Source organism: Chiloscyllium plagiosum, unplaced genomic scaffold, assembly GCF_037043375.1.
Source record: "Chiloscyllium plagiosum isolate Xiang-an unplaced genomic scaffold, Cpla_swu_hap1 HiC_scaffold_20, whole genome shotgun sequence".
NCBI lineage: Eukaryota > Metazoa > Chordata > Chondrichthyes > Orectolobiformes > Hemiscylliidae > Chiloscyllium > Chiloscyllium plagiosum.
Genome location: NW_028270158.1, coordinates 8,582,290 through 8,601,791, shown reverse-complemented (window position 1 = coordinate 8,601,791; position 19,502 = coordinate 8,582,290). Strand labels below are relative to the sequence as shown.

Here is a 19,502-nt window from a genome sequence, read left to right as displayed (position 1 = left end):
GGACTAGCACTTCCAGATCCCTTTGTACTTTGGTTCATGAATGTTCTCATCGTTTAGAAAATAGCCCATGCCTGTGCTCTGTTTTCCAAAGTGCAAAATCTTGCATTTGCTCACATTGAATTTCATCAGCCATTTCTTGGACCACTCTCCCAAACTGCCTAAATCTTTCTGTAGCCTCCCCACCTCCTCAGTACTACTTGCCTGTCCACCTAACTTTGTATCATCGGCAAACTTCGCCAGAATGCCTCCAGTCCCTTTGTCCAGATCATCAATATATCAAGTGAACAGCTGGGGCCTTAACACTGAACCCTGTGGGACACCACTTGTCGGCTGCCATTCCGAAAAAGAATCTTTTATCCCAACTCCTGCCTTCTGTCAGACAGCCAATCCTCAATCCATGCCAATAACTCACCTTGAACACCTTGGGCCCTCACCTTACTCAGCAGCCTCACATGAGGTACCTTATCAAAGGCCTTTTGAAGTTTAGGTAGATAACATCCACTGGGTTTCCCTGGTCTAACCTACATGCTACCTCTTCAAAGAATTTCTTCAAGGTCATGTTGTGGTTGTACAGAATATTGGTTTGGCAACTTTTGAAATACTATGTTCAAAACTGGTCTCCCAGCTTTAGGAAAGATGTGGAACTTGAAAGGATTCAGAAAAGATTTACAAGGATGTTGCCAGGTTTGGAGGATTTGAGCTACAGGAAGAGGCTGAATAGACTGGGACTATTTTCTCTGAAGCATTGGAGGCTGAGGGGTAACTTCGGGGAACTTTATCGAAGTTTATAAAATCATGAGGGGCATGGTCAGGGTGAACAGCTAATGTCTTTTCCCCAGAGTAAGCGAGTCCAGAACTAGAGGGCATAGGTTTAAAGTGAGAGGGGAAAGATTTAAAAAGGACTTGAGGGGAAACTTTTTCATGCAGAGAGTACATGTATGGAGTGACAGCCAAAGTCCTGAGGAACTGCTTGAAGAACTGGTGGAGACTAGTAAAATACAACATTTAAAATGCATTTGGACGGGTACATAAATAGGAAGGATGTAGAGGGATTTAGGCGAATGGAATTTTGTCCTTCATTGCTAAAAGGATTGAGTTTAAAAGCATGGAGGTTATGTTGCAGATGTATATGGTGTTGGTGAGGCCGCATCTGCAGTACTGCGTGCAGTTTTGGTCTCCTTGCTTGAGAAATGATGTACTGGCACGAGAGGGTGTGCAGAGGAGGTTCATTAGGTTAATTCTGGAGTTGAGGGGTTTGGTTTAAGAGAGACAGAGTAGACTGGGATTATGTTCATTGGAATTCAGAAGAATGAGGGAGGGTCTTTTAGATACATATACAATTATGAAGGGAATAGATAAGACAGAAGTAGAGAGGATGTTTCCACTGGCAAATGAAGCTAGGACAAGAGAGCATAGCCTCAAAATTAGGGGGAGCAAATTTAGGACTGAATTGAGAAGGAACTTCTTCACCCAGAGGGTTTTGAATCTATGGAATTTCCTGCCCAATGAAGTAGTTGAGGCTTCCTCAGTCAATGCTTTTAAAGCTAAGATAGATAACGTTTTATGGGCGGCACGGTGGCACAGTGGTTAGCACTGCTGCCTCACAGCGCCAGCGACCCGGGTTCAATTCCCGCCTCAGGCGACTGACTCTGTGGAGTTTGCATGTTCTCCCCGTGTCTGCGTGGGTTTCCTCCGGGTGCTCCGGTTTCCTCCCACAGTCCAAAATTGTGCAGGTCAGGTGAATTGGCCATGGTAAATTGCCCATAGTGTTAGGTAGGGGGTAAATGTAGGGGTATGGGTGGGTTGCGCTTCGGCGGGTCGGTGTGGACTTGTTGGGCCGAAGGGCCTGTTTCCAGACTGTAAGTAATCTAATCTTGAACAGTAAAGGAATTAAGGTTCATGGTGAGCAGGTGCGTAATTGAAGCTGAGGCCACAAAATGATCAGCCATGATCTTATTGAATGGCAGTCTAGTCCCACCTGTCAGCACCTGGCACATATCCTTCCAAACCCTTTCTATTCATATACCCATCCAAATGCCTATGGAGTCATAGAGTCATGGGCCGGGCGCTGGCAGGTGGGACTAGATTGGTTTGGAATATCTGGTCGGCATGGACAGGTTGGACCGAAGGGTCTGTTTCCATGCTATACATCTCTATGACTGTATGACTCAATGGCAGAGCAGGCTCAAAGGATCAGGTGGCCTTCCTGCTCCTGGTTCTTATGTTCTTAAAGGGATTTCAGCCAAATGCTGGCAAATGAGACAAAACCAGATTGGGATGCCTGGTCAGTGCGGACGAGTTGGACTGAAAGGTGTGTATCCATTCTATATGACTGTACAAAAGGAATTTGTGGAATGTCTGTGAGATGGTTTTCAGAGCAGCTTGTGGTAGACCCACCAGGGAACAGGCAATTCTGGATTTGGTGATGCATAATGAGACAGATTTGATTACGGAGCTTAAGGTGAAGGAACCCCTTGGGGGCAGTGGCTATTTTATGATAGAATTCACCCTACAGCTTGAAAGAGAGAAATTGAAATCATATGTAATGGTCTTCTGATTGAATAAAGGTAAAAAAAGACATGGGGGGAGCTTGTTGAGTGAAAAAGAACTGAAGATGGATGACGATGGAGTAGCAACGGCAATAGTTTCTGAGTGTAATTTGGGAGATACAGTAGAAATTCATTCAAAGGAAAAAGAAACATTCTAGGGAAAGGATGAGGCAACCATAGCTGACAAGGGAAGTTAGAAATAGCATAAAAGCAAAAGAAAAACAAAATGTGGTGAAGATTTTTGGGATGCCTAATTATTGGGAAGCTTTTAAAAAAGAGTGAAGAAGATCAAATATGATTATAGAAAGCTGGGAGGCTGCAGAAGGACTTGACTGTTTAAGAAAGTTGGCAAAGATATGGCAGATGGAATACAATGTGGGAATATGAGAGGGCTCTTCTATATGGGCAAAGCTTTGGAAATCTGAAGCACAAAGGGACTCAGGAGTCCTCATGATTCTGTTAAGGTCAACATGTGGGTCCATTTGGTAGTTAAGAAGATGACTTTTGAGAGGGCTAGAATACAAGAGCTGGGATGTACTGCTGATACTGTATAAAACCTTGGTCAGATCCCATTGGAAATTTCATGAGTAGTTTTGGGACTCTATCTAAGGGAGGATATGCTGATCTTGGGAGAATGTCCAGAGAAAATTTACAAGAATGATCCCAGGGTTGGAAACCTTGTTACATGATGAATGATTGAGTAACCTGCGTTTGTACTAGATGAAGTTCAGAAAGATGGAGTAGGAATCTGATTGAAACTTAGAGAGTACTGAGAGGCTTGGATATGGTGGATGTGGAGATGTTCCCACTAGTAGAAGAGACAAGGACCCGAGGGCATGGCCTCATAGAGTCAAAGAGATGTACAATACAGAAACAGACCCTTCGGTCCAACCTGTCCATGATTACCAGATATCCCAACCCAATCTAGTCCCACCTGCCAGCGCCCGGCCCATATCCCTCTAAACCTTTCCTATTCATATACCCATCCAGTAGCCTTTTAAATGTTGCAATTGTACTAGCCTCCACAACTTCCTCTGGCAGCTCATTCCATATCCATACTACCCTCTGCATGAAAAAGTTGCCCCTTAGGTCTCTTTTATATCTTTCCCTCTCACCCTAAACCTATGCCCTCTAGTTCTGGACTCCCCACCTCAAGGAAAAGACTATCCATGCCCCTCATAATTTCGTAAACCTCTATAAACCTCAGCCTCTGACACTCCAGAGAAAACAGCCCCAGCCTGTTCAGCCTCTCCCCAAAGCTCAAATCCTCCAACCCTGGCAACATCCTTGTAGATCTTTTCTGAACCCTTTCAAGTTTCACAAAATCTTTCCAATAGGAAGACCAGAACTGCATGCAGTATACCAACAGTGGACTAACCAATGTCCTGTACAGCCACAAAATGACCTCCTAACACCTGTACTCAATACTCTGACTGATAAAGGAAAGCATACCAAACACCTTCTTCACTATCCTATCTACCTGTGACTCTACTTTCAAGGAGCTATGAACCTGCACTCCAAAGTCTCTTTGTTCAGCAACACTCCCTAGGACCTTACCATAAAGTGTATAAATCCTGCTAAGATTTGCTTTCCCAAATGCAGCATCTTACATTAAACTCAATCTACCACTTCTCAGCCCACTGGCCTATCTGATCAAGATTCTGTTGTAATCTGAGGTAACTTTCTTCGATGTTCACTACACCTCCAATTTTGGTGTCATCTGCAAACTTACTAACTATACCTCTTATGCTCACATCCAAGTCATTTATACAAATGATGAAAGGTAATGGACCCAGCACCGATTCTTGTGGCACTCCACTGGTGACAGGCCTCCAATCTGAAAAACAACCCTCCACCACCACCCTCTGTCTTCTACCTTTGAGCCAGTTCTATATCAATGACTCAAAGGTAAGAAGGCAGAGAATGGGGTCAAGAAACATTTTTAACAAAATCATTCCCAGGTTGAGTATTCACAAGGCCAGTATTTATTGAGAGCAGTTAAGAGTCAACCACACTGCTGGGGTCTGCAGTCATATGTCAGCCATACCAGGTAGGCGTGAGTGAAGTTGAAACTTTATTGCTGGAACAGCACAGCAGGTCAGGCAGCATCCAGGGAACAGGAGATTCGACGTTTCGGGCACAGGCCCTTCTTCAGGAATGATTCCTGAAGAAGGGCCTGTGCCCGAAACGTCGAATCTCCTGTTCCCTGGATGCTGCCTGACCTGCTGTGCTGTTCCAGCAATAAAGTTTCAACTTTGATCTCCAGCATCTGCAGACCTCACTTTCTCCAGGCGTGAGTGAACCAGATGTATTTTCCAACAATCGAGAATGGATTCATGGTCATTATTAGACTCATTCACCATTTCACCATAGGCTGTGGTAGGATTCAAACATGATCTAGTGGCAGAGCAGATTTGATGGGACAAATGGCTTCCTGCTGCTCTTAAATCTTTGCGTCCACTCCTCAGTGAACTCTTAACATCAACTGTAGAAAGTTAGATTTAAGCTGATGTGAAAAAGAAGCAAAGGAAAATTAAGGAAAATCTTTTTCACTCAGCGAGTACTTCGGGTATAAAATGCACTGCCTAGAAATGTAATAGAGGCAGATTCAATTGAGTTATTGAAAAGAAAAATAATGCATGAGGATAATGTGAAACAGGCAGAAGTTGGCACTGGATAATGATGCTCATTTAAGCTGAATGGCCTCCTTCTACATCAAAACATACTTGTGATTTTGTAATGGTTCACATACTTTCTTTTTCATTTCTGAAATACTAATGAATGTACAACCAACTTGTTCAACGTAACAAGAACGTAACGTTTGTCTTCATAAGTAAACATTAAAGATCAATATTAAAACACTTGGATGTTAAACTTGGATTCCTTTCGAGCTGAACGCGCTCATGCGCAGTCACGTCAGTCTCCACAGTCGGAGGGGAAGGTCCGACCTGCGTCATGACGTATGCGGCGCGGTGACGCAGGAGGTTGCTTTGCTGTTGAGAGTAGCGCGGTAACGAAAGCGGAGGCGGCTAACGGTCAGTGAGCGGGAATGGGGGCGTCAGTGGGAGGGGAGGGGGCGTCAGTGGGAGGGGAGGGGGCGTCAGTGGGAGGGGAGGGGAGGGGGCGTCAGTGGGAGGGGAGGGGAGGGGAGGGGGCGTCAGTGGGAGGGGAGGGGAGGGGAGGGGGCGTCAGTGGGAGGGGAGGGGAGGGGAGGGGGCGTCAGTGGGAGGGGAGGGGAGGGGAGGGGGCGTCAGTGGGAGGGGAGGGGAGGGGAGGGGAGGGGGCGTCAGTGTGAGGGGAGGGGAGGGGGCGTCAGTGTGAGGGGAGGGGAGGGGGCGTCAGTGTGAGGGGAGGGGAGGGGGCGTCAGTGTGAGGGGAGGGGAGGTCAGGGGGAGGGGGTGTGAGGGGACGTGAGGGGAGGGGAGGGGGCGTGAGGGGAGGGGAGGGGGCGTGAGGGGAGGGGAGGGGAGGGGGCGTCAGCGTGAGGGGAGGGGAGGGGGCGTCAGTGTGAGGGGAGGGGGCGTCAGTGTGAGGGGAGGGGAGGGGAGGGGAGGGGGCGTCAGTGTGAGGGGAGGGGAGGGGAGGGGGCATCAGTGTGAGGGGAGGGGAGGGGGCATCAAGGGGAGGGGAGGGGAGGGGAGGGGGCGTCAGTGTGAGGGGAGGGGAGGGGAGGGGAGGGGGCGTCAGTGTGAGGGGAGGGGAGGGGAGGGGGCGTCAGTGTGAGGGGAGGGGAGGTCAGGGGGAGGGGGTGTGAGGGGACGTGAGGGGACGTGAGGGGAGGGGAGGGGGCGTGAGGGGAGGGGAGGGGAGGGGGCGTCAGCGTGAGGGGAGGGGAGGGGAGGGGGCGTCAGTGTGAGGGGAGGGGAGGGGGCGTCAGTGTGAGAACAGGGGAGGGGAGGGGGCGTCAGTGTGAGGGGAGGGGAGGGGAGGGGAGGGGGCGTCAGTGTGAGGGGAGGGGAGGGGAGGGGGCATCAGTGTGAGGGGAGGGGAGGGGGCATCAAGGGGAGGGGAGGGGAGGGGGCGTCAGTGTGAGGGGAGGGGAGGGGGCGTCAGTGTGAGGGGAGGGGAGGGGAGGGGGCGTCAGTGTGAGGGGAGGGGAGGGGAGGGGGCGTCAGTGTGAGGGGAGGGGAGGGGAGGGGGCGTCAGTGTGAGGGGAGGGGAGGGGAGGGGGCGTCAGTGTGAGGGGAGGGGAGGGGAGGGGGCGTCAGTGTGAGGGGAGGGGAGGGGAGGGGGCGTCAGTGTGAGGGGAGGGGAGGGGAGGGGGCGTCAGTGTGAGGGGAGGGTAGGGGAGGGGGCGTCAGTGTGAGGGGAGGGGAGGGGAGGGGGCGTCAGTGTGAGGGGAGGGGAGGGGAGGGGGCGTCAGTGGGAGGGGAGGGGAGGGGGCGTCAGTGTGAGGGGAGGGGAGGGGAGGGGGCGTCAGTGTGAGGGGAGGGGAGGGGAGGGGGCGTCAGTGTGAGGGGAGGGGAGGGGAGGGGGCGTCAGTGTGAGGGGAGGGGAGGGGAGGGGGCGTCAGTGTGAGGGGAGGGGAGGGGAGGGGGCGTCAGTGTGAGGGGAAGGGAGGGGAGGGGGCGTCAGTGTGAGGGGAAGGGAGGGGAGGGGGCGTCAGTGTGAGGGGAGGGAAGGGGGCGTCAGTGTGAGGGGAGGGGAGGGGGCGTCAGTGTGAGGGGAGGGGAGGGGAGGGGGCGTCAGTGTGAGGGGAGGGGAGGGGGTGTGAGGGGAGGGGGTGTGAGGGGACGTGAGGGGAGGGGAGGGGGCGTGAGGGGAGGGGAGGGGGCGTCAGTGTGAGGGGAGGGGAGGGGAGGGGGCGTCAGTGTGAGGGGAGGGGAGGGGAGGGGGCGTCAGTGTGAGGGGAGGGGAGGGGAGGGGGCGTCAGTGTGAGGGGAGGGGAGGGGAGGGGGCGTCAGTGTGAGGGGAGGGGAGGGGAGGGGGCGTCAGTGTGAGGGGAAGGGAGGGGAGGGGGCGTCAGTGTGAGGGGAAGGGAGGGGAGGGGGCGTCAGTGTGAGGGGAGGGAAGGGGGCGTCAGTGTGAGGGGAGGGGAGGGGGCGTCAGTGTGAGGGGAGGGGAGGGGAGGGGGCGTCAGTGTGAGGGGAGGGGAGGGGGTGTGAGGGGAGGGGGTGTGAGGGGACGTGAGGGGAGGGGAGGGGGCGTGAGGGGAGGGGAGGGGGCGTCAGTGTGAGGGGAGGGGAGGGGGCGTCAGTGTGAGGGGAGGGGAGGGGAGGGGGCGTCAGTGTGAGGGGAGGGGAGGGGAGGGGGCGTCAGTGTGAGGGGAGGGGAGGGGAGGGGGCGTCAGTGTGAGGGGAGGGGAGGGGAGGGGGCGTCAGTGTGAGGGGAGGGGAGGGGAGGGGGCGTCAGTGTGAGGGGAGGGGAGGGGAGGGGGCGTCAGTGTGAGGGGAGGGGAGGGGAGGGGGCGTCAGTGTGAGGGGAGGGGAGGGGAGGGGGCGTCAGTGTGAGGGGAGGGGAGGGGGCGTCAGTGTGAGGGGAGGGGAGGGGAGGGGGCGTCAGTGTGAGGGGAGGGGAGGGGAGGGGGCGTCAGTGTGAGGGGAGGGGAGGGGAGGGGGCGTCAGTGTGAGGGGAAGGGAGGGGAGGGGGCGTCAGTGTGAGGGGAGGGGAGGGGGCGTCAGTGTGAGGGGAGGGAAGGGGGCGTCAGTGTGAGGGGAGGGGAGGGGGCGTCAGTGTGAGGGGAGGGGAGGGGAGGGGGCGTCAGTGTGAGGGGAGGGGAGGGGGTGTGAGGGGAGGGGGTGTGAGGGGACGTGAGGGGAGGGGAGGGGGCGTGAGGGGAGGGGAGGGGGCGTCAGTGTGAGGGGAGGGGAGGGGGCGTCAGTGTGAGGGGAGGGAAGGGGAGGGGGCGTCAGTGTGAGGGGAGGGGAGGGGGCGTCAGTGTGAGGGGAGGGGAGGGGAGGGGGCGTCAGTGTGAGGGGAGGGGAGGGAAGGGGGCGTCAGTGTGAGGGGAGGGGGCGTCAGTGTGAGGGGAGGGGAGGGGGCGTCAGTGTGAGGGGAGGGGAGGGGAGGGGGCGTCAGTGTGAGGGGAGGGGAGGGGGCGTCAGTGTGAGGGGAAGGGAGGGGAAGGGGCGTCAGTGTGAGGGGAAGGGAGGGGAAGGGGCGTCAGTGTGAGGGGAAGGGAGGGGAGGGGGCGTCAGTGTGAGGGGAGGGGAGGGGAGGGGGCGTCAGTGTGAGGGGAGGGGAGGGGGCGTCAGTGTGAGGGGAGGGAAGGGGGCGTCAGTGTGAGGGGAGGGGAGGGGGCGTCAGTGTGAGGGGAGGGGAGGGAAGGGGGCGTCAGTGTGAGGGGAGGGGAGGGGGCGTCAGTGTGAGGGGAGGGGAGGGGGCGTCAGTGTGAGGGGAGGGGAGGGGGCGTCAGTGTGAGGGGAGGGGAGGGGGTGTGAGGGGAGGGGGTGTGAGGGGACGTGAGGGGAGGGGAGGGGGCGTGAGGGGAGGGGAGGGGGCGTCAGTGTGAGGGGAGGGGAGGGGGCGTCAGTGTGAGGGGAGGGGAGGGGAGGGGGCGTCAGTGTGAGGGGAGGGGAGGGGAGGGGGCGTCAGTGTGAGGGGAGGGGAGGGGAGGGGGCGTCAGTGTGAGGGGAGGGGAGGGGAGGGGGCGTCAGTGTGAGGGGAGGGGAGGGGAGGGGGCGTCAGTGTGAGGGGAGGGGAGAGGAGGGGGCATCAGTGTGAGGGGAGGGGGCGTCAGTGTGAGGGGAAGGGAGGGGAAGGGGCGTCAGTGTGAGGGGAAGGGAGGGGAAGGGGCGTCAGTGTGAGGGGAAGGGAGGGGATGGGGCGTCAGTGTGAGGGGAGGGGAGGGGAGGGGGCGTCAGTGTGAGGGGAGGGGAGGGGGCGTCAGTGTGAGGGGAGGGAAGGGGGCGTCAGTGTGAGGGGAGGGGAGGGGGCGTCAGTGTGAGGGGAGGGGAGGGAAGGGGGCGTCAGTGTGAGGGGAGGGGAGGGGGCGTCTGTGAGGGGAGGGGAGGGGAGGGGGCGTCAGTGTGAGGGGAGGGGAGGTCAGTGTGAGGGGAGGGGAGGGGGTGTGAGGGGAGGGGGTGTGAGGGGACGTGAGGGGAGGGGAGGGGGCGTGAGGGGAGGGGAGGGGGCGTCAGTGTGAGGGGAGGGGAGGGGGCGTCAGTGTGAGGGGAGGGGAGGGGAGGGGGCGTCAGTGTGAGGGGAGGGGAGGGGAGGGGGCGTCAGTGTGAGGGGAGGGGAGGGGGCGTCAGTGTGAGGGGAGGGGAGGGGGCGTCAGTGTGAGGGGAGGGGAGGGGGCGTCAGTGTGAGGGGAGGGGAGGGGAGGGGGCGTCAGTGTGAGGGGAGGGGAGGGGAGGGGGCGTCAGTGTGAGGGGAGGGGAGGGGAGGGGGCGTCAGTGTGAGGGGAGGGGAGGGGAGGGGGCGTCAGTGTGAGGGGAGGGGAGGGGAGGGGGCGTCAGTGTGAGGGGAAGGGAGGGGAGGGGGCGTCAGTGTGAGGGGAAGGGAGGGGAGGGGGCGTCAGTGTGAGGGGAGTGGAGGGGGCGTCAGTGTGAGGGGAGGGGAGGGGAGGGGGCGTCAGTGTGAGGGGAGGGGAGGGGGCGTCAGTGTGAGGGGAGGGGAGGGGGCGTCAGTGTGAGGGGAGGGGAGGTCAGTGTGAGGGGAGGGGAGGGGGTGTGAGGGGAGGGGGTGTGAGGGGACGTGAGGGGAGGGGAGGGGGCGTGAGGGGAGGGGAGGGGGCGTCAGTGTGAGGGGAGGGGAGGGGGCGTCAGTGTGAGGGGAGGGGAGGGGAGGGGGCGTCAGTGTGAGGGGAGGGGAGGGGAGGGGGCGTCAGTGTGAGGGGAGGGGAGGGGAGGGGGCGTCAGTGTGAGGGGAGGGGAGGGGAGGGGGCGTCAGTGTGAGGGGAAGGGGCGTCAGTGTGAGGGGAAGGGAGGGGAGGGGGCGTCAGTGTGAGGGGAGGGGAGGGGGCGTCAGGGGGAGGGGAGGGGGCGTCAGTGTGAGGGGAGGGGAGGGGAGGGGGCGTCAGTGTGAGGGGAGGGGAGGGGGCGTCAGTGTGAGGGGAGGGGGCGTCAGTGTGAGGGGAGGGGAGGGGAGTGGGCGTCAGTGTGAGGGGAGGGGAGGGGGCGTCAGTGTGAGGGGAGGGGGCGTCAGTGTGATGTGAGGGGAGGGGAGGGGGCGTCAGTGTGAGGGGAGGGGACGGGGGGGGCGTCAGTGTGAGGGGAGGGGAGGGGGCGTCAGTGGGAGGGGAGTGGAGGGGAGGGGAAGGGAGGGGGCGTCAGTGTGAGGGGAGGGGAGGGGGCGTCAGTGTGAGGGGAGGGGAGGGGGCGTCAGTGTGAGGGGAGGGGGCGTCAGTGTGAGGGGAGGGGAGGGGAGGAGGCGTCAGTGTGAGGGGAGGGGAGGGGGCGTCAGTGTGAGGGAAGGGGAGGGGAGGGGGCGTCAGTGGGAGGGGAGAAGGCGTCAGTGTGAGGGGAGGGGAGGGGGCGTCAGTGTGAGGGGAGGGGGCGTCCGTGTGAGGGGAGGGGAGGGGAGTGGGCGTCAGTGTGAGGGGAGGGGAGTGGGCGTCAGTGTGAGGGGAGGGGAGTGGGCGTCAGTGTGAGGGGAGGGGAGTGGGCGTCAGTGTGAGGGGAGGGGAGTGGGCGTCAGTGTGAGGGGAGGGGAGGGGAGGGGGCGTCAGTGTGAGGGGAGGGGAGGGGGCGTCAGTGTGAGGGGAGGGGAGGGGAGGGGGCGTCAGTGTGAGGGGAGGGGAGGGGGGGGTCCGTGTGAGGGGAGGGGAGGGGGCGTCATTGTGAGGGGAGGGGAGGGGAGGGGGCGTCAGTGTGAGTGGAGGGGAGGGGGCGTCAGTGTGAGGGGAGGGGAGGGGAGGGGGCGTCAGTGTGAGGGGAGGGGAGGGGGCGTCAGTGTGAGGGGAGGGGAGGGGGGGGTCCGTGTAAGGTGCGGGGATGGGGCGTCAGTGTGAGGGGAGGGGAGGGGTGGGGAGGGGGCGTCAGTGTGAGGGGAGGGGAGGGGGCGTCAGTGTGAGGGGAGGGGAGGTGAGGGGGCGTCAGGGGGAGGGGAGGGGGCGTCAGTGTGAGGGGAGGGGGCGTCAGTGTGAGGGGAGGGGAGGGGGCGTCAGTGTGAGGGGAGGGGAGGGCAGGGGAGGGGGCGTCAGTGTGAGGGGAGGGGAGGAGGCGTCAGTGTGAGGGGAGGGGAGGGAAGGGGGCGTCAGTGTGAGGGGAGGGGAGGGGGCGGGGCATCAGTGTGAGGGGAGGGGAGGGGGCGGGGCATCAGTGTGAGGGGAGGGGAGGGGGCGTCAGTGTGAGGGGAGGGGGCGTCAGTATGAGGGGAGGGGAGGGGGCGTCAGTGTGATGTGAGGGGAGGGGAGGAGGCGTCAGTGTGATGTGAGGGGAGGGGAGGGGGCGTCAGTGTGATGTGAGGGGAGGGGAGGGGGCGTCAGTGTGATGTGAGGGGAAGGGAGGGGGCGTCAGTGTGATGTGAGGGGAGGGGAGGGGGCGTCAGTGTGATGTGAGGGGAGGGGAGGGGGCGTCAGTGTGATGTGAGGGGAGGGGAGGGGGCGTCAGTGTGATGTGAGGGGAGGGGAGGGGGCGTCAGTGTGAGGGGAGGGGAGGGGAGGGGGCGTCAGTGTGAGGGGAGGGGAGGGGCCGTCAGTTGCAGGGGAGGGGAGGGGGCGTCAGTGTGAGGGGAGGGGTGGGGAGGGGGCGTCAGTGTGAGGGGAGGGGAGGGGAGGGGGCGTCAGTGTGAGGGGAGCGGAGGGGGCGTCATTGTGAGGGGAGGGGAGGGGAGGGGGCGTCAGTGTGAGGGGAGGGGAGGGGGCGTCAGTGTGAGGGGAGGGGAGGGGGCGTCAGTGTGAGGGGAGTGGAGGGGAGGGGGCGTCAGTGTGAGGGGAGGGGAGGAGGCGTCAGTGTGAGGGGAGGGGAGGGGAGGGGGCGTCAGTGTGAAGGGAGGGGAGGGGAGGGGGCGTCAGTGTGAAGGGAGGGGAGGGGAGGGGACGTTATTGTGAAGGGAGGGGAGGGGAGGGGGCGTCAGTGTGAGGTGAGGGTAGGGGAGGGGGCGTCAGTGTGAGGGGAGGGGAGGGGGCGTCAGTGTGAGGGGAGGGGAGGGGGCGTCAGTGTGAGGGGAGGGGAGGGAAGGGGGCGTCAGTGTGAGGGGAGGGGAGGGGAGGGGGTGTCAGTGGGAGGGGAGGGGAGGGGGTGTCAGTGTGAGGGGTGGGGAGGGGGCGTCAGTGTGAGGGGAAGGTGGAGGGGGCTTCAGTGTGAGGGGAAGGAGGAGGGGGGGTCAGTGTGAGGGGAAGGAGGAGGGGGGGTCAGTGTGAGGGGTGGGGGGAGGGGGGTCAGTGTGAGGGGTGGGGGGAGGGGGGTCAGGGTGAGGGGAGGGGAGGGGGCTTCAGTGTGAGGGGAGGGGGGTCAGTGTGAGGGGAGGGGGAGAGGGGGTGTCTGTGGGAGGGGAGGGGGGGAGGGGTGTCAATGTGAGGGGAGGGGGAGGGGGGGGTCAGTGTGAGGGGAGGGGAGTGGGGCGTCAGTGGGAGGGGAGGGGGGGGCGTCAGTTGGAGGAGAGGGGTAGGGGCGTCAGGGGGAGGGGGCGTCAGTGGGAGGGGAGGGGGGAGTCAAGGGGAGGGGAGACGAGTGAGGGGAGTCGGGGGGGAATGGGAGGGGGAGAGTGGGGGAGTCGGGGGGGGGAGGGGGGCGGAGTGGGCGGGGGGGGAGTCGGGGGGGAGGCGGAGGGGAGTTGGGGGGGGGAGTGGGAGGGGAGTCGGTGGGGGGGGAGTGGGAGGGGAGGCGGATGGGAGTCGGGGAGTCGGGGGAGGGGTGTCGGGTGTGGAGGGGAGGGGAGTAGGGAGGGGAGTCGGGGGAGGGGAGGGGAGTCAGGGGAGGGGAGGGGAGGGGGATCAGGGGAGGTGTGAGAAACAAAGCTCACTCACTAAACAATTGCAGTCCGAGACAAAATCTAATCTAATCTAATCTAATACCATTTTTTTTAACGGATTATATACTTCCTCTATGTAGTTCCCATTCTTGTTAACTCAGCTCTTAGCCGAGAAACAATCATCTGTCTCAGAACTTATAATTGCAGAAATAACATTAATTCACCTATATCCCACAATTTCCCCTTTTTCTTTTGTTTACCGTTTGTTATCATCTTAATTTTTGTCTCTTTTTTTTTTCTTTAAACATCGTTCCCAAAATTCGCAAGCATCATTTCAGAGATTTCATCCATCTTGGTTTCTCTCATCTCCTCATTATTTAGCCGATAAAGTTCCTCTGTCTGATTCCCTCTTAGGGGCATCTGTTTCATCAAGGCTGTTTCAATCACTCTTTGGGTGAGCCCTCGTATACAGTGTATGACACAACAGCAAATGGCCACCAATACCCTGACTACTACTATAAGGGAAGTAAGGATAGAAACCACCACCCCCTTCCATTTTCCAAACCAGGATTCAAGCCATCCCGTGAGAGATGTGTCTACTCCTGAATTCTCAGCCAGTTCCTCTGCTAAAGTAGTCAATCCCCGTACGGCCCGAGTAATTGAACCATCAGGCGCAGTATTATTAGGAATAAAGGTGCAACAGCTTCCTCCTAACATCACACACACACACCCTTTTTCTGCTAAAATCATATCAAGGGCTATTTTGTTTTCCCCTGCCATCCTACTTGTCGCATCAAGCTGTTCTGATATTCCTTTAACCGCATCTCTTGTATAATTTATAAATCGCTGTTGGTTGTAGAAAATGTAATTTATCCAATCTACATTTTTATTAATTGTTATCCACCAAAAGAGAGCTGACTCAAAGCCTGCTGCAATCTGGTTACGAGCCTTGAATTCATCAGGCACTCACTCCCCTAGGAACTCCTACCAAGTCGAGATAAATCCTGTCATCAAAAGAAATATCTAACAGTAATCTCTTACCCCTTCCCTTTTTCCCTACGATCTTTTCCTTCTCAAATGCCAAGGTAAATGGAATTGCCAATTGTACAATTGCACATTTCCCTCTCCAATCTGGAGGTAGGGTGGGTCTCAATATTTTGCCTCCACAGTACCACCACAGATCTGCTCGGGGAGGGGGGTCGGGGGAGGGGAAGGGAGGGGGGAGGGGGAGTGGAGGGGAGGGGGGTCGGGGGGAGGGGAAGGGAGGGAGGTCAGGGAGAGGGGAGGGGGCTCGGGGAGGGGAGGTGTTCAGTGGGAGGGGAGTCAGGGGGAGGGGAGGGGGGTCGGGGGGAGGGGAAGGGAGGGGAGGGGGGTCGGGGGGAGGGGAAGGGAGAGGAGGGGGGCCGGCGGGAGGGGAGGGGAAGGGAGTGGGTTCCAGGGGGAGGGGAGGGGTGTCAGGGGGAGCGGGTAGGGGAGGGGTGTCAGGGGGAGGGGAGGGGGTTCGGGGGAGGGGAGGGGGGGTCAGGGGGAGGGAAGGGGGAGGGAATGGAGGCGTCAGTGGGGGGGAGTGGGAGGGGAGGCGTCAGTGTGAGGGGAGGGGGAGGCATCAGTGGGAGGGGAGGGGAGGTGTCAGTGTGAGGGGGGGCGTCAGTGTGAGGGGGATCAGTGTGAGGGGGAGTCAGTGTGAGGGGGTCAGCATGAGGGGAGGGGGGGATCAGTGTGAGGGGGTCAGCGTTGAGGGGAGGGGGGATCGGTGTGAGGGAAGGGGTTGGTCAGTGCGAGGGTAGGGGTCATCTGTGTGAGGGTTGGGGGGTCAATTTTAATGTGGGGGTGTCAGTGTGAGGGGAGGGGATGTCAGTGGTGGGGAGGGAGGGAGAGAATGTCTCAGTGAGGTGGATGCGAGGTTGAGGGTGAGGATGGAGGGATTGTCAGTGCGGAAGGAGGGTGAATGTAAGCAAGGTGATTCAGTTGGGGCAGAGGGTGGTGTATGGCGGTATAAGAGTTGCAAGTGAAGGTCAGTGGAAAGGGTTGAGTGAGAGGGGTCCAATGGGAGGGAAAGAATGTGTCATTGGGATGGAATGTGTGACGGAGGGCAAGGGAGGCAGTGTCATTGTGAGGAGGAGGGGTTATGAGAGAAATGGGGTGGAGGAGCAAAGAGTGAGAGTTGATAAGGGATTGTAGAGAGAATGAGAGCACTGGGGTTGTGTGAAAAGGTAGACATATTTTGATGATCAGTATTTGCCTGAAATGTCAGTTTGACTACACTCTCCAGATGCTTCCAAACCAGCTGAGTATTTTCAATATTTTCTGTTTTCACTGAAACTTTACTCTGCTGATTAGGCATCTACTTCTCTTAGCAGAGTGCAAGGAACAGAAGGCCAAGTATTGGATTAACTATGAGATGGCACATAGGTTTGCTTTTGGATTGCCAACAATTAATTTTCTTTCAGACAATTTACATTGCCAAAATATTGCCTTGCGTTCATTTGCTTGATGTCCACGTTAATCTCCTGAGCGCATAGAAACAAGGGCCATTCTTGACGGAAGCTTTGATCAGCATGGATAAGCCCAAAATAGGTGAGAAAGAAATGATTATTATGTTACGTGATGCTGCTGAACCTATATTCAGGTGATGTAATTAATATAGTTTTTTCAGAATTTCATTTTGATTGATAGCATATTGTATGGAGCACATTAACTTATTTTTTGGTGTGGATAATATTTTCATACATCTGTACCAATTGGATTTAATGTAATATACTTTTTCCTCTCTGGTTTCCTGGAGCTGAAGGCTTTTCCAAGGGGCTATTTGTTAACATGGCATTCCCTTATTATTTGTTGTGATAGTCCATGCTGTAAACAGCTAACAGCATTTTTGCCCTTCCTGTTTATTGTATTTCATTTTTTTCCTTAATACAGCATATTCTGTCTTCTTAAATATGTTCTGTGTAGAGAGTCATTGATGACATGTTAATTTTCAATATTTTTCAAATCAATGCAATGTATCTTCAAGTCAAAATTGTAAGAAACAGTCTATGCATGAGCTTGTACTATATTGTTTGAATAGCTTAATGATTTCTTAGTCTTATTCTAAAATGTGAACTTTGTGGAACCTTTACATTTTGTTACCTTTGTTCTCAGCAGAACAGACCAATTCTCTTCTTTTTGCACCTATTATTTACATCCATTTACATCTCGATTACACCTTTACCACCATTAGTTAATGAATAGAATGTTTATCCTACTGAGTTAAAACAGATCAAAAAGCTATTAGATTTGTTTTTTTTTAAATCAATTCAAAAGGGAGAGCAGTTTCGTCTAAGAGCATAAAATCACAGTTTTCATTCAGAGGATCTGGTCATGCTCACTGAAAATGCTATCCCAAGCCAGGATTTATTGTGTCATCTTGCCCAGTATTGCTTTTAGCTAGGATCATAATAAGCACAGTTTAGTTTTTTGAAAGCCTCTAATTTTCTACAATTTAAGATGGCTTTTGTGTGGAGCTCAATGTAATATTGTCCTGATCTATTTAAATTTCTTGAAGTATTGAAAAAACTTTCAGATTACTATGTATTGTGCAGGCACTGCATTTCCTTTTTCTTTCTCATTTAACTTTTTCTCCGTGTTCCTCTTGAAAATAATCGTTCCCTTTCTGGAGTGCAGTTCCGTAGGGAATGGTCATCTCGCCAATCTTGCTCGCATAGGAATACTCACTACAAACACTCAAATTATCAACTAGAAACTGTATCTCTACATTAGCTTCTTGGGGTATTGATAGATCATTTATGTTTTCAAAGCATGTGAATGTCACTTAAAAGACTGGTGTTTGTTGGCTATCCGAACTGCTCTTAAACCAAGTTGCTTGCCTAGTGATTTCAAAGATAGCATCACACATTGACCAATCTATACAACGGTGGCATAATTCCCTTCCCTAAAAGATACTATTGAACCAGAAGAGGTTTTATGGTAGTTGTTTCATGGTCACTATCAGTGACAATAGCTCTTATTTCCATTTTTAAAAAATTTGAATTCCGCCACTACTTTGATGAGATTTGACCACCGATGTTCTTCGGCATTCTCTTGATTTTAAAATTTCTAAATACTTTCCCCTTATTCTTTTGGGAAAACGATTGATACTTTACAGATTATCTTGCCCATAATGCAAAGCTTTGCATGTAAAATCAGCTAAAATATAATGTTATAAATCACAATGGCCTCCCTTTTTGCTGTAAGTGGAAAGTGACATGTATTGGTTTGAGGCATCTAAAGTTATCTTTCAGTTTTATTTGTTGAGTTGTGCCTAAACTCGTTGAGTTTTTAATCTTGAATCAGTTTCAGAGTCTGTTTGGCAGCGTCCATATGTGAATGTCTTCAAGCACTTCAAATTGGAAGAATGGAAAAAATCAACAAAAGAAGGGGATGTCACGGCTGTTATGGTACTATTTATTTTTCTATTTGAAACATCTTTCCACTTCCACAGATTGTTCTCTGGTAATTTTTCCTTTTAAATATTTTTATGTGTGAACTGACATGTTGAGGTTTTGCCTGATTTGAAAAGTGGAAAGCAGGTACTGGGCATGGAAAAGCCAAAGTGGGAGTTGCATTCAGGTCGATCTTTGTCTCAGTTGTTTCTCACACTCAGAATCCCGACGGTATAGAAGTAGGCCATTTGGTCTATCAAGTTCCCTCTGAAGAGTATTCCATCCAAATCCACTCCACTACCCATTTCATATGGCCACTTTATCTAACCTGCTTATCTTTGGACTATGAGAGGAAACGCATGCAAACACTGGGAGAATGTGCAAACCTGAAAGTGGAATTGAATCAGGATCCCTGACACTGAGAGGCAGCAGTACTAACCACTGAGTCATCCTACCTCTTTAGTAGAACTGGGAATTGTGCTGCAGGTGACCTTAACTGGAGACTTTTGGAGAAGTTTCTGGCGTACCTTGGGTTGTGATGAGGCCCAAAACTTCCATATAATGCCTGAAACAGCCTCTTGACCCTTGATGAAACCTAAAATAAGAGTGGGGATTTAACATTCAGTTTGCATTTTACATTCAGTTGTGACTTTTGACAGTTTTTGAAATGTCCTTTATGCATAGTAACTTCAGTTATTGAGAATAACGACAACAATCCACAAAGGATTCTATTCTTTATCTCTAATGATAGTCCATCTTGATTTGATTTTCAACCACAATAATGTGGTTAAATGAAATAACATTGGAAAATGTTATCTCAGATAACAAGTTATTGCAGTTGTAATTGCGGTATTTTCAGAAGTTTATCATTATTGTGTCATTAATTGATGGCTTTTTGCTCTGGATTCTCTTGCCAGGATAAAACCCTGAAGTGCACAGTATATCGCATCCGTGGACCCATTCCTCCTGGTAATTACATTCAGTTACCAAAAACTAGCACCCAATCTCTTGGACTAGTTGGTCGCTATCTGTACCTCCTGTTCAAACCAATTGTGTCCAAATACTTTGTGGTTCACTTTGATGCAGTCACTGAGGTATGTGCTGATTATTTCCTCCATTTATTGACATGACTGTTCTTTAACATTAGAATGATCTAATGCAGTTACTGAAAATGTGTATTAACATTCGAGTTATACCTGCAATATTCAGAAAGTTCATTCAAACGATTAAACTGTAGCATCGTATTTCAGAAATGTTATGTTTCTAGGGGTAATGACAAATGTATAATTGGACCCAGTGTACAACCATTTACTTATTAATACTCAGTGTAAATTGAATCCAAATGCCAACATTTACTAATTGAAACATCTAAATATTTTCAAATCATGTGATACTTCAGTCAAATCAGTCAACTTTAAATGTGTTTAAAACAGCACTCCCCGTAAGTTATCATTTTTTATGTCCAACTCTGACTCCTTGGCAATCATTATCTGAAGGTGCTGACATATATGATACTGGTTTGTTTCATGGCTGGCAGTGGTAACATCTTCACCTGTGAACCTATATACCAGATTTTACTGAGGATCATTGCTGCTGAACCAGTTGTATTTGTAATTTTTGTTGTCCACGTTTCTTAGTAGTGATCATAGTTATGATCTAGAACATTTGCAAATATTCCCACCCTCTAAACTATATCTGACACCCTGATTTGGAATGCGTGTAGTTTATTGAATGT

At 54.7% G+C, this 19,502-nt stretch overlaps 1 protein-coding gene across 3 annotated transcripts in view; it reads left to right on the top strand.

Annotated features, from left to right (window-relative positions):
* The first annotated feature begins 5,536 nt into the window (after positions 1–5,536).
* The window catches only part of wdr90 (WD repeat domain 90), an 84,332-nt gene continuing 70,366 nt past the window's right edge, over positions 5,537–19,502 (top strand). The window contains exons 1-4 of one of the 3 annotated variants that reach the window (XM_087997636.1): positions 5,537–5,584; positions 15,797–15,923; positions 17,679–17,782; positions 18,685–18,861. In XM_087997636.1, coding sequence (XP_087853762.1) covers positions 15,905–15,923; positions 17,679–17,782; positions 18,685–18,861 — 300 coding nt within the window. In that variant the 5' untranslated portion in view covers positions 5,537–5,584; positions 15,797–15,904. Of the gene's footprint in view, positions 5,585–15,534; positions 15,924–17,678; positions 17,783–18,684; positions 18,862–19,502 lie in introns of those variants that run through there. The other 2 variants (XM_087997635.1, XM_043712081.2) reach the window with 2 other exon arrangements.